The sequence below is a fragment of the Pleurodeles waltl genome, chromosome 11 (assembly GCF_031143425.1).
Source record: "Pleurodeles waltl isolate 20211129_DDA chromosome 11, aPleWal1.hap1.20221129, whole genome shotgun sequence".
NCBI classification, from domain to species: Eukaryota; Metazoa; Chordata; class Amphibia; order Caudata; family Salamandridae; genus Pleurodeles; species Pleurodeles waltl.
Genome location: NC_090450.1, coordinates 3,246,960 through 3,261,299, shown reverse-complemented (window position 1 = coordinate 3,261,299; position 14,340 = coordinate 3,246,960). Strand labels below are relative to the sequence as shown.

Genomic DNA, 14,340 nt, shown 5'->3' with positions numbered 1-14,340 from the left:
TCCTGGTTTTGTCTTGTCAAGTGGAACAGCGATCTTTGCACTTGACGACAATATGGTACAACAGTGAGGTTTATCTTTAGTTTACTTTAAGTTGTACAATGCCCCAACCTCCCAAAGTAACTATTTTTGATATGTTCATCATGTGTTGTAATATACACACAACCAAGTGAGAGATTTAATGCTCGATCGATGTCTGCATATGGATATACACAGAGTGATGGCATAGCCAGGGACAACTGAACACTGTGCGAGGGCAGAGGTCAAAAGTATGATCCAAAATTGCTTACATGGGGAGGACTGTTGGATTAGTAAAGTAGTGTGAAGGTGTCAATACACAATGTTCTTTGCAAAGGTGAGTCCTCATACGTTTCTGAGTATGTGGAAGGTTGAGGCAGATGGTTATAGGGGTGTTTCAGGTAGAAAGGGCTTCCTTTTAACATTTTTTTCTCTGCACATCTTCATTCCAATGTAGCAGTGACCTGGCAGTGGATGTGTCATGATCCATCAGAGGTCATTTTATTTTTACCATCAATGCATGGCTAGTGGCTGCCCTTAATCCCCCACATCCAATGTCCCAAATCAATTAGTCACAGAAGGTATAATTAATCCATGTCTTATATCTTTTGATAGAACAGTGACATGCAGCACCAATTTTTAATGCACAATTATGCAATGGATGTAATCAATCAAAACCACCTGAAATGTGGGGAAGCTGAGTGTGATGTTTGGAAGGCACCAAGCTGGCTGTATACAGATATCTCAGACTATGAAGCCCAGTTCCCTAAGCCATGGACAATCACACGATACATACAATAAATGACTTATGAATGCTTCACAGTGTCAGCACATTCCTGTTAAGCAAAGGTTTGGCTTTGGCAGTTGGACAAACTTGCAATAATTCTCCTTTCTAGGGGGACAACACACAGTGTTGGATCGGTGATATGAACGGCCATTTCACCTTGAGCATTAATGTCCTCACTCCAAATGTACTGGAAGTTGTCGGACTCCTTAATGTTTTTCTTTCACAATTTCACAATTTCAGTTGAACTTTGTTGCTAAGCTACTGCGTCACAATACAGGCACTATATTTTAGTTGTTTTGAAAAGCTACTCTTCCACACCCAGTGGCATCATTTTACCAAAAAATGAAATGTGCAATCTATGAAGTTAAGTCCTAAGAGCCAACATTTTACAAGTGAGATGCAATATTTTATTGAGGCTAATGGCACGGTACAGTGCACTTTTTTGTATAGGCTTGCTAACAGCTGTAAAATTGGGATACTTAGTTGAATAACTCAGGAAATAGGCTGGTAACTTAAAGTTTGCTTAGTACCCAGGAGCATAATTTCCCTTCATCTGCATGAACAGCCACGTGCCAATAGGAAACTGTGCATCTGTTGGAACCAAATGGAGCATGGTAGAAGAGCAATCGTTGTCTCATAACTTTTATTCCTGAGTGGAGTCATCAGCAGCTCTGATGAATATACAGAAGTGATGTTCACATGTCTGGTAGGGGTTCTATAAACTTGTCAGGAGGTGCGTCAGCAGGGAAGTGAAGGCCAGGAACTCCATTGACAGGTGTTCTGTGGGCTGCCCGTGTGGTCCAAATGATCAAATCCGATGGAAAAACTTGTGAAAAGAAAAGAGCTTTGTAAAAATGAGTAAAGTGGGAGGCGGGATCTAAGCAATCGTCCATTTTAAACTCCATACTCAGCCAATCTGATTAATATACACAGAACTCTCAATTTTGAAATAGAAAGAGCTGATAAACTAATGCAGAGATTTTTTTTTTTTTCAAATGACGATTTACAGACCTGTCCACCTATAAGAAACTTAGGGGCAGCACCCAGGTTTGAGAGATTCAGTGCATTGGTGAAGCATAACTCACATGTCTCTGTTCCCTTTTGCCTGATCATTAATTTCTGGATGGCACATTGTTTTCCATGTAAGGTGGGTGGAGTTAGATGTGGCATGAGCTCTTTGCACCCTACGGGACATGTTTACATGACATAATGAACAGTGTTGGGCCTCTTGCGCAGCTTCGGATTTTGACGAATCTCTCCTTACCTAGCCTGAGGTCGCATGAAGGAATAACAAATTTGTTTTATAGTTGTGTCAAACAGTCACCATATGACAACAATTAAAGATGCAAAAAGTAAATAATAAATAATCCCTGTTAGAAACCCCCGGTGTCTGAAGGTTCTGTCCAACACATGCCTTCTGCAGCACTTAACAAGTAACTTGAACTTCATGCAGCATTCTCAATAAATACATTTCTGATGGAAGACTGTGCTTGGCGAGTGCTCCCATGGCTCCTTGAAATTTTTAATTTATTTATTAAATAAAAACAGAAATATTACCCTAAATAGTTTTACACAATTTCTCCCATTCCTGGGAAAAATCTCCAACCAGGTCTTTCTCTCCTTCACATGGTTGTCTAACACAAAGGATGTCAGATTCCATTACTTGTTGTAAGAGACGTAGGTTGCAATCTCTCCCGGCATTGTATGCTTCCATCACAGCAGAACAGTGATCCATTCACCAGATGTTGAGGGATGAGTATTGTCCCTTCTAGCTTCTAGAACTTCAGTGCTTTCAAAGGAGGGGTTGTTGTAGATTGCACATTTCTCCTCTACATGACCACCTGCAGGGGGGTCTTCATACACAGTCCTGTCCAGCGGGGGCCAGTTATGGTCCTTCTCTAGGTCTCTCAGCAGAGTCCTATACCGGCTTTTGGAGTGGTAATGAAAGCACCTCTTCAGCATTAGCCAGAGCCTCCGGTTTTCAACAACAGCCTCCTGCACGGTGATGAGTAAAAAAAGGCTTAGACATTGGTTCAAGAGGACATCTTTGTATTCAGAAAGCTCATGACACTATGAATCCTTTTAAATGAGTTAACGCAGCTGTGGATACTAAAATAGTGAAGTAACAATATACAGAAATAGTTCATTTCTTTTGCCACCTATTGGTTAAAACTTTATTAAAAGTTGATTAAAATTCAGTGATGGTGCCAAGGAAATCATAGGGTGATTGAAGTTACAGATCTATAGGCACAGTTAATCAAGATGACTCCAATTACCTTCCTTCAGTCCAAAGATACATTTTTGTGTTTCCTCCTGGAAAAAATGTCTAAAGCTCCCCCATGGGCTGCATAAACAGTGCACCTGCTGCAAATACTGTTATCATAAACACTTTAGGTAAGGTAGGGCAGACATAAACACTCTCAAGATGAAAAGGAAAGGGCCTTACCTCAACAATAACTGAGGCAGCAAAGACTATGAGCAGCATCACCAGGATATAAACTCTCCAGAGAGTAGGAGTGCAGACCAGCTGTAGAAAAATGAAATGCACGGGTTAGTTTTAAGTTAAACAGATTCACTTTCATCTCCCTCTACAAGTAGGCATAGTGCCTGATTTAGGGCTTTAGTGGTCATTTTAGAGGATCACAGCCAGTGTTAGATTTTCCATTGCCACCAAACTTCATTTCAAGATCATAATTCCCCCTAGAAAGGGGTGCACTGTGCTAAAACAAGACCAGTCCATGTTCTGAACAGTTCCATCAAGGTAGGAAGACTCCTCCAGTAACATAGGAAGTACAGTGCAAATGAGCAACTGGGGCCCATGTGGGGAGCACAGAACCTCACCTTAGTACGGAGAAATAAGGAAAGATCCTAGCAAACCCAACAGAGCATTGCCCCAGAGACAAAGAAAGCCCTACAGAAAAGAGGCCACAAGGGGTATGGGGGAGCGTGTAAAAGGATCCTGACCCCTGGATAACTCCACCGGATATGGCTCCAGACTATGGCCCTCATTATGACTTCAGCAGTCTATTCCGTAGAGCACCGAAGCCACTGCCACCATATGACCGCCAGTGTTGGTGGTCTGTAGACCACCATATTATGGCTGCTGGCTGCTTTCTGCCACTATTTGGTGAGGAAGCCGCCAGAAGCCTTACTGGCGGATGGTGGTCTAGTCGAGCTTGCTCCGCCACCACCGCGACATCACCACAACACCGCCTGCCGCAGGCGGAGAAAGTGCCATGGACCCCGTTCACCTCCCAGACCACCACCGCAACCACCAGGTAAGGTGATTGTACGTCAGGGGAAGAAGGGGGTATTGAGTGATGTGGGTGTGTGTGTGTGTGAATCGAGGGGGTTGGGGGGGGTCTTGTGTTTGTTTGTGTGCGCATGTGAAGGTGTCTGTATGCTTGTGTGAATGCCTATATGCAGGGGATTTTGGGGGTGATGTGGTCATGTGTGCATGTGCTTGTGAATGAGTGAGCGTGGATGTGTGCGTGTATGTATGTAATTGTGATGTGTGTGTGCATGGATCAGGAGGGGGCAGCAGGGTAGGTACAGGGATCGGGACGGGGGAAGTACAGGGGGGTGGGGGCATAAGTATGGGGACTAGTGGAGGGAGAGCAGTGGTGATGGAGGGGCTTCTGATGGGGTTGGGGTGGGGGGGCTCCTACATGGAGGGGGGTTGGGGAGTGCTGTTGTTGTGACAAGAATTAGTATCCTTACTGCCAGGGATTTCGTGGTGGGGCTGCCGCCACAGATTCCCTGGAGGTAAGGATACTCATTATTCTGAGGATGGTGTTAGGTGGACTCCCGGGTCAAATGTGGTCAATCTTCGGCCAGCCGGTCCCACCCCCCTGGCGGTACAGGTGTTGAACGGGCTGCGATGCAGCCCGTTCACTGCCGCAGTCATTCTTTGGTGGTCCATCACCGCCACGCTGTCAGTGGTATGACCGCAAACACAGGTGAGGCGGGGCAGGACCGCCAAGTCCATAATGACTTCCTATGTCCGGTTGCCAGCAACGGATAAAAACACAACTTGACTGACAATCACACATGATGAGGACCTCAGAATCCATCTATCCCCAGTATTTTATTTCAACCCCTCAGTTCACAAATGTGAGAGTCGCCAAGGATTACCAGCTATATTTATTGTACAAATATTGAGGATATATTTACTCTTCCATGGAGCACAATGTGATTTTTGTTAAGTTCATCATAACTTATCCATGTCTGGCAAAGATTTTCTAGGTCCACATCAACATTCATTTTTAGTGATTACAACAAATATATATTACTACCTTAACACTCACAGGGGTGATAATTTGTGTTCTTACTCACATAGAAAATTCATTTTGTTTCAGTGTGTTTGAATTAATTCAGTCAAGTTTGGATGCAAACATTTGTAATTCTTTTTTAACTGAACATTTTGTATCACATGGGATTCTCAGAAAAGAAGTGCCAGCTGGCATGTGCTGACTGGCTTTAGAAGCTCCTCTGGAGGAAGCGGAGTGGCACCAGTAAGGTACCAGGCATCGGGAAAATTGTCACACTTTGGTCCAGCAGGAGGGGTGCTGAGATCTGTCATAGGAGTTGGGAAGGTCAGGGCTTTAAATGGGCTGGGTCCCTCCTGGTCACAGACCCGTTCACCCTTAAAAACAGACATTGGTCCCTGTTGGCCCTATTTTCATGTCCTTAACTGTAACACAAAACACTGATCAATTTCTGAACTTTTGTCCCTGTTTACCTTAGAGAGTTGCCTCCAGGCATTTATAATGAGCCACGATTGAGAGCTCTGCAGTTGAGACTGAAGGCAGTGAGATTTCTTACAGTGCCTGTCAGTGGGACATAAATAGATTCCCAATACATGCTCATCCAATCCTTGACATCTCTGCTGAGTGCACAGACCAATTGTCACGTATTCCAGTTGCAATTGTAATTCTGTGGGAATGTGTGTGAAGAAGGTACATTGTTGCTAAAATATTGACAGGGCAAAATTAAGAGAAAATGCAAAGCTTACAAGTGGGTTGGTGGGTTGTGTGTTTAGGGTTGGTGGAGTGAAGGAGAAGCCAGAAAGTGCATTCAGGAGAGGCAAAAAGACGAGCTGAAGAGGAAAGAGGTATTATGTAAGAAATGCAGATGGAGGAGATGTGGAGAAACAAATGCTGCACATCTGACAAAGAGTGCGAAACTTTGAAGACAACTAAACTTCCTTCAGTTCTCAGTAAGTTTTAATAAACAATCTCACAATTTACAGAATTGAAACATTTTCAATATTAATTATTTAAAACAAAATATTTCTTGTTCCTTCTTAATCTTAAACAGCTAACAATCACTGACAAAGACATGTATGCTGGTTGCTGTGTTATATATCTGGATACAAAATAGAAAACTCAGATTGGAAACAATATGCCAATTGGGTGTCACACTATGGGAACCACAGATAATTAGTTTACAGGTTTAAACCATGCCATTAATTACACAGATCAACCCCCTTCTAGAGATCCCACCAATTTGTTTCATCCCAATTAAAGCTCTGGGAAGGGGGGCCTTGATCAAAAACCTTAATGCACAACTGAGGAAGTAGACAGGTGACAGAGGGAGGGTTCTGCACGGTGTCCAAATATCTACGGTAACATTAGGATATGAGAACAAAGGTAGGACATCTGTTTGACAATAGGATTCCAAGAGACTTTCAGGCATCAGTCATTCATGGGTAACCTTTCATTTTTCATCAACTGTATCCAGCAACACAGAATTTGGCCTCTGAAATTATTCCACTAGTGTCCTGCAGCATTTCTCAAGGATCCCTGGTTCATCTCTCTAATTTCTTTTTAATCCTCTGGGAACAACTTCTTCCACAGTACATGGTAGGCTATTCATATTTTGCTGATGAAACTGAACCCCATTTTTGTCTGAAAAATGGCCCAATCAGTCCAATCACTATCAATGTTTGTTTGGACTTTTTGCTGATGTCTAGACAAAATATAGAGTTTTGAATATTGAGAGACATGAATATTGGAAAACGAACATCTGTGTTGTTAATATCATTTTCTATAGTATAGCTGTAAAAATATCGATGTTTATCTGTCTATAGTTCATATTTTAATTTTATATGTCAAATATTGTTTGTATAATTGTTGACAATATTTTAAATACAGTTCGCAATTTTAAATGATTTATAATTTAATTTTAATACTAATTTATAGAGTTGTGGTGGATTATGAGGTTTGTAACTGTACAGAGTGGGAAATTAATTAACTATAATTGAGTAACAATTAATTTGTCAGTTACTAATTATTGTTTAAGTTTTTTACTTATGTAAATTGTGTAATTGTTATATTTAAAAAGTTATATATTAGTTGTAAGTTTTTGGGGTTGTACGGGTATTGGGTGGATAGTTAAATAAGTAACAATTAATTATTGATTAATTAATAATTAATAATTCATTAATTTATTTTCTGTTAATGTAAAATATACTAGGTGCAGGTTGTTGGGTTTGTGGGGATATAGTGTGGAAAGTTAAATGGCAATTATTTTACATTTTTTTCTGAATGTACTATTTAACATTTATTTATTATTAATTATGTAAATTTAGTAAATATTTTTTTTGTTTTATATATGTATATATACATATAGATAGATAGATAGATAGATAGATAGATAGATAGATAGATAGAGATAGATGTAAAGGTTAGAGGGAGGTCACGTTTTAGTTAGGAAATAGATTTCACTGAAAAAACTAAGGTTATAGGGACTTTATAGTTAGGTTGACACTTGAAATCTACAAAACTAATGAAATTCAGCAGTTATAGTTAACTGAGCTAACTTTAACTTGCGTCTCCATAATGCACTGCTTATGACCTCACATATTACATCACTCATGACGTGGTCAGTGACATCCCTGATGAGATCACCTTTGTTTTTTTGAGTGAATTTCTATGGTATTTTTTAGTTCTATTTCCTAACTATAATGTTCCTATAACCTTTGTTTTTTTTCAGTGAATTTCTATGTTTAAATAAAATCTATTTCCTAGCTATAATGTCCCTATAACCTTTGCTTTTTCAGTGAATATCCATGTTTTAAAAAAAATGTACTTCCTAACTATAAAGTCCCTCTAACCTTTAGCTTTTCCAGTGAATTTCTATTTTCTTTTAACAAAAAGGGATTTTCATTTCTATCCGCTAATCCACCCACCGCCTCTGGCCAAGCCCATAATCCAACCTCCTATAAGCACCCACCCATGCGCATCCTTCACCGATGCACAGGGGAGGCTGCCCGCAAGACCTGGCCAATCCTCCCAACCACCCAAACTCCGCTGTGCACAGCCCTTTCGCCATGCGGAGAGGGAGTTAGCAGCAGCTTCTCTGGGTGAGAATAGGTGTGAAAGGGTGTATCTGGGGGTGAGAGTTGCTGTCAGATTGTCTGTCTGGGTGTGAAAGTGCGTATATCAGTGTTTTAGTGGGTGCATCAGTCTATGCACATGTCTGTGAGTGGCTCCATAAGGGTGTCAGTATGTCTGTTATTGGGTGCGTGCGTTTCTGAGCAGGTCTGTGAGTGGGTGCGTGAGTGTCTGAGTGGGTCTGTGAGTGGGTGCGTAAGTGTCTAAGTGGGTGTGTGAGTGGTAGAAATTGATTGAAAGAGAGACAGAAAGAAAGAAAGAAAGTGAGTGAGAAAGAAAGTTTGTTTAGGCTTTAATAACTCATATACTTAGAATGAGATACTTTTGTTAGCTTGAAATTTTTTTTTTTTTATTAGATTTAAAAAAGTATATATCTTTTTAATTAAAAAAAAGAAGGAAATGAGTCCAGCTTGACTCAAACCCCCACAGCTCAGAGTGAAGGTCGCTATGGGAGTTTTCTTTTTTTTTCTTTTTTTTTAAGACCTTTGGGGGCTTTGTTTGAAAAAAAAAAAGTAGGGACCATGGGGGGAGCCCTCAAGGCTTTTTTTTTTTAAACGTTAATTACATTTTCATAATGAAGCCTTTTATGGGCTATGTGGGACCGCGAGGGAGCCCTCAAGGGCTCCCCTCACGGACACTACTTTTTAATTTTTGTTTTTAAAAGAATGCCCTTGCAGGCTACCTGGCACTGCGGGGCAAGCATTAAGGCTTCCCTTGCAGTTTGCAGTACCAATGCGTCAGCAACACGGAGCTGCTTTCACAGCAGCTCTGTGCAAGCTGAAGCATTTCATCTCTGTCCCCTGCACGAGTGCAGAGGACAGAGATGAAACTCCAGATTTTGACAGTGGGACCTCCTTTAAAGGTCCCGCTGACAAAACACGAAGTGTTTGCTGTTGCTTGGTTGCAAACAAATGCTTTTTAGCCCTGGGGGTGGGAGGGGTCCCTTTGGGACCGCACCATCAGAGCTAAGGGGTCAGGGAGTTCGAACCCTGGCCCCTTTTGTATTTTTTAAAAAAAAGTTCTGGGACGCAGTTTCAGCTGAGTCCCAAGATGGCTGACAACACTTTTCTTGTTGAAGTGTTATCAGCCAATCAGATCTCTCAACAAGATCATTAGGGGTTGCAAATCATTTGCGTCCTTATATATAGAAATTTGGATTGCTTTAAATTTCTCAAAAACTATTGAACAGATTTACACCAAATAACAAAAAGAGCACTTTCTGGGGCAAGAGCTACCTTTCTGCCATATTTGGTGTAATTCTATCCAGTGGTTTTTGTGCTATCACTGTTCAATATTTCCTGTGGGAAATAACATTGAAAAAGCTCTAAATTTCACCCTCCCTTTATCTTAGTTCCCGCTTGAAGGATCACCATAATATTTTCCATGACTGTGAAATTGTTTTGGACAATTTCGTGAAGATTCGTCAAGCGGCACCAAAGATATAGGCAGGCAAAAAACAGATTTTTCTATAGAAGGTAAATCCTAACTATAGGATGTATATATATACATATATATGGTGTGGTCTGTTGTGTTTGTAGAGTAATAGGTTAGGATGTTATTAACCTAATAATGATTTAACAATGAATTATTGATTTATTAATAATTATTTATTGATTATGTTAATTGTGTTATATCTATTTATTTTACCTATATTTCAAGTGTGGGCTTCTAGGTTTGTTGGAGTATAGTATGGGAATTATATATATACATATATATATATATATATATATATATATATATATATATATATATATATCAAAACAACACTGTTTCAGGATTAGACTGAAGCATACATTATGCAAAACAGAAGAGAGAGCTCTGGGTAGTTTCCAAGTTTAGATGGAGAGCTGCTCCAGTAAAGAGCACCCTGCAACACTAGCGATACTCTAGATTTGCTCACCTCAAATATCTGTTTTTCTAGCTATGTTTTTAGGCATAAGATTGGCCCAGTACCATCCACGCCGAGCTAGAAAGCAACAAAGTCTTTTGCAATTTGTACAGCAAAATCTTTACGTATAGGATTGGCCCAGTACCATCTTTGCTGAGCTGTAAAATGACAAAAGCCTTTCAACACTCCATGTACAGTATTACAGCTTGGGCTGGTGAAATACCATCCAAGCCAAGCTGGAATAAGCAAAAGCAACCCCTGACACATGTTCAATGTCATTATATTTCTTAAGAGAGGTTTAGGCTTTGTCTAGACACAAGGAAGCACACAGTATAGGTCAAAACAACACCCAATATATATATTAATTTAGTTTTTATATGGGAATAGTACATTTTACACCTCTGAATTCTAACGCAGTCCATACTGTTGCACAGAGTGGAGTGTGAATAGTAAAGTTTACCCCTCTGAATTCCAAAGCTTTCTCTACTGTTGCACAGACTAGAGTGAGAATAGTAAATTTTACCTCAATAAAGTCCAGCGCTTTCCCTACTGTTGCACAGATTGGAGTATAACTACTACATTTTACCCCACGTAATTCCAACGTTTTCCCTACTCTTGTACATACTGGAGTGGAAATCATCAAATTTACACCCTCAAAGTCCAACGCTTTCCCTACTGTTTTACACACTAAAGTGAGAATAGTAAATTTTACCCCTACAAAGTTTAATGCTTTCCCTACTGTTCCACAGAATGGAGTAGGAATGGTGTATGTATTATTCACAGACTTTAATACTTTTTTAAAAATTGTTTGAATGTAAGTGATATTATTTGTTGATTATTGGCCTCATTACGAGTTTAGTGGTCCTACCACCTGACTACCATAATGACAGCCGCCAAAAGACCGCCATGTTGTCTGTCATACAGAGGGCTTTATTATGAGTTGCACAGGCAGGACCACCAAAATCCAGGCAAAAACCTGACACCATCCAGACTCTGGAGGGCAAGGAATAGGCAGCCTGACCACCGGCACCACCAGCCCAGCCTGTCAGCCAACCACCTACCGTATTACACGTTCTCACACCCTACACACCTGAAAAGAACACTATAAAACACACCCATACACACAAACTGCAATTCTTTGCATTGGTCACAGCAAGACCCAGCAAAACAGAGTGACAATTCCAAACCAGATATTCGACTAGGATAGGTATCACTCCAACTTTCAGCAACCACATACCCCACAGCCTCAACACACCCCATCACATCCATCTGCACCTTCCTACTCCAATTACTACTCGTTACCTGTTTAATTTTTTCCCGCACCCACCCATTTATTTTGAACACCACCATGTCACAAAAGAAAAATCCCAGTTTCACTGATGATGAGTTAAGAGTCATGGTGGATGAGATCATTAGAGTAGAGACACATTTATTTGGATTCAGGTCTAACAAACTACTATTCACGGAAAATAGAAATGTGGCAAAGGATAGTCGACAGAGTGAATTCTGTAGACCCACTCCACGAATAAGAGATAACATTAGGAAGAGGTGGATCGACCTGTGTTTTTCAGATTACCCATCAAGTCTACCCACCTATAAGAGATTACAACTGTATAGTGTGCGTGTGTAATACAGGCACTGACAGGACTGCTAAGGCCAGGAGGCACTAGTAGTGTTACCCCACTCAGCCAACACAGCAACCTATGCTAAAATGACACTTCTCTCTTTACACAGCCATTGACCTGTACCCACTTAGAAAGAATCCCACCTGTTTAGTGTGTGATACATGGAGTGGAATGGCTACAAACTACTGGAGGATCCCTAACTGCCACCCCAAGTATCAGTCCAGTGCACATCTTCCAAAATACCTTTCTTTGGGAATTCACACATGAAGTGCACTCACCTAGGGGAATGACATATAACAATTGTGAATGACGTGCAGGGAGTCACATGACTGCTAAGTCAGGAGGCATTGTCTACCCCATTTAAATGTACCAGCCCACTCTGCATATGCTTAAATAGACATGTAGTTCAACTTGTAATGGAAGTGCATTCACCACAGAGAATGCCCAATGTGTACTGTGTTTAGTACTTGGAGTAGCCTCACTGTAAATCCTAGGAGTGCCAGTCCATGTAACTCCAATCACCATGCTAGTGTCAATGTGGCATTGTGCACCTGTCTGTGAACTCACAAATAAAGTTTACTCACCTGTGAGGGACCTAAATACAGGTCATGGTACACCCTGTGATGTGTCTACACACCCAGACGCATCTTGAGCAGCTATGCCAAGGTGAAATGTTGTGGACAGAAAGGACAGCTCAAAATGTAGGCCAAATATTCCTTGAACAGATCCAAGGACATAAGATGTACCATCTGAATGGTATGGTCAGCAGACATATCCACAATGCACTGACCACATGGTAACAACTATCGCATATACTGTAAGCTATTGGGTCTGTCTGTATAACAGCCAACTAGGTCTTAAGATGACCTACACCACATCCTGCCCAGACACTGTATTGCCTGCACTGCTGGCAAGATATAAGTCTTTGACCGTCCCTCCAGCTGCTAATAAACTCGGACATTCTGAAGCCAGTCGACTGAGAATGATTGTGTACATTACTCAAATCTCAGGAGATTACAAAAGATAGCATGTGAAGCTCTCACAAAAGGGTCAGTTGAGAATCACAATGTGTACATGGCCCTAGCCAAATGTCACTGTCAGCTCTTGAAGGTAGATGTCACAATACAGCCTGCAGTATTGTGTCTCTTACATCGACAAGTGGAGCAACCACTGTGAATACCGATACCACTGAAGAGACTGCCACTACTCCCATGGATGAAGCCCTCAGTGAGGATACCACCCCTGGACATCAACCACTGTCAGCAAGTGCACTCTTCCTGATGGAACTCATTTGGGTACCACAGCTTCATTCTGTTGACTGTTCCTTAACCACCTTCCATTTGCCATGGTAGTAGGATACTGGACTTCAAATGTTGTGGCTTCTACTTCATTGATAACATCCACCATAACTGATCCTTTCACCTTATTTTTGAGTATCACAATTCTTTCATGTACATATGTAAATGAACACACCTATCACTAAAACACTGCTTACTTCCTCTTTTTTCCACATTTTGTAATGTTGAATGGTAAACCCATGTGATGCACATGAGAAAGACAAGAGATGGTAATGCAAGGAGGGGGATGTCTCAGGTAGTGTCATGCTGAGGATGGCTTGCAACACAATGATACAAGTGTCTGGTCACACTAAAGATTTTATTGCACTGTACTGCCCATACTGTTCGAATGTCTGAACTGTCATAGCCAAGAACGCCTGAACCACATTGAGTCCAAGCAGATATCCCTAAGGTATATGAATAGGCTAACAGATTAGTGGAGCTTGACCCTTATCACATACGAAACCAGGTCTGCCAACTCAACATACACCAGGACACAGACAGAGGGCAGTACAACACTCCCTGATCATACGTCCATCCTATTACAATGACCAAGTATCTGTTGCTATGATACAAACCCGGGTCAGTGTCGCGGCACAGGCAGTCTGGCCTTCTATGCTGAAACACATTGAGAGCCACAAAAAGGTCATACAGGATCACTGTCAACACAATGTAAAGGGGGATGCATGGATTGCACTGGATGATATTTATCAAGGCTAAATGATGACACACATAAGGCAATTGGGCCAACACACCACATCTGACATTTGTATTGTGCACTTCGGATCTCCCCCTCCTACTGTCCAAGCTGCTTTAGCACAGGACCCATGCACCCTAAATCTGTACCCAACATTACCTGGAGCATTCCATTTCAACTTCACATGTCAGAACAGGTCCAGCTACCTGCCAATGGTACAACTCTGAAATGCCCACATGAGGATGGCATAATGAAGAGACCTGGGTTAAAAATTAGTATACGGTAAGTTAAGACAGGAAAAATCATACATTTGACCCAAACCACATTACAAAATACTGTAGATGCACTCACATTGCAATGAAACTGACACAAACATGGCAGATCAACAAGGTAGTTACATGTTTGAGTCTGACATAGGCAGTAAAGCTTTCTTGTATACTGCATCACATGGGAAGCCCTGTCTTTGGTGGGGAAATACCCTACTCAATACATACTGACCCCTACATTTCCCATACAGTCACAGTAATCACATCACATTACATACTTACACTCAAGTGAAGTAGTGATTGATGAGATCTGCCTGCAAGCCTTCAC

At 41.2% G+C, this 14,340-nt stretch overlaps 1 protein-coding gene across 2 annotated transcripts in view; it reads right to left on the bottom strand.

Moving 5' to 3' along the window:
• Nucleotides 1-1,200: 1,200 nt before the first annotated feature.
• The window catches only part of LOC138265204 (probable cation-transporting ATPase 13A4), a 229,913-nt gene continuing 216,773 nt past the window's right edge, over nucleotides 1,201-14,340 (bottom strand). The window contains exons 29-30 of one of the 2 annotated variants that reach the window (XM_069212751.1): nucleotides 3,249-3,329; nucleotides 1,201-2,797 (exon numbers count right to left, since the gene is read on the bottom strand). In XM_069212751.1, coding sequence (XP_069068852.1) covers nucleotides 2,516-2,797; nucleotides 3,249-3,329 — 363 coding nt within the window. In that variant the 3' untranslated portion in view covers nucleotides 1,201-2,515. The remainder of the gene's footprint in view (nucleotides 2,798-3,248; nucleotides 3,330-14,340) is intronic. The other variant, XM_069212752.1, reaches the window with a different exon arrangement.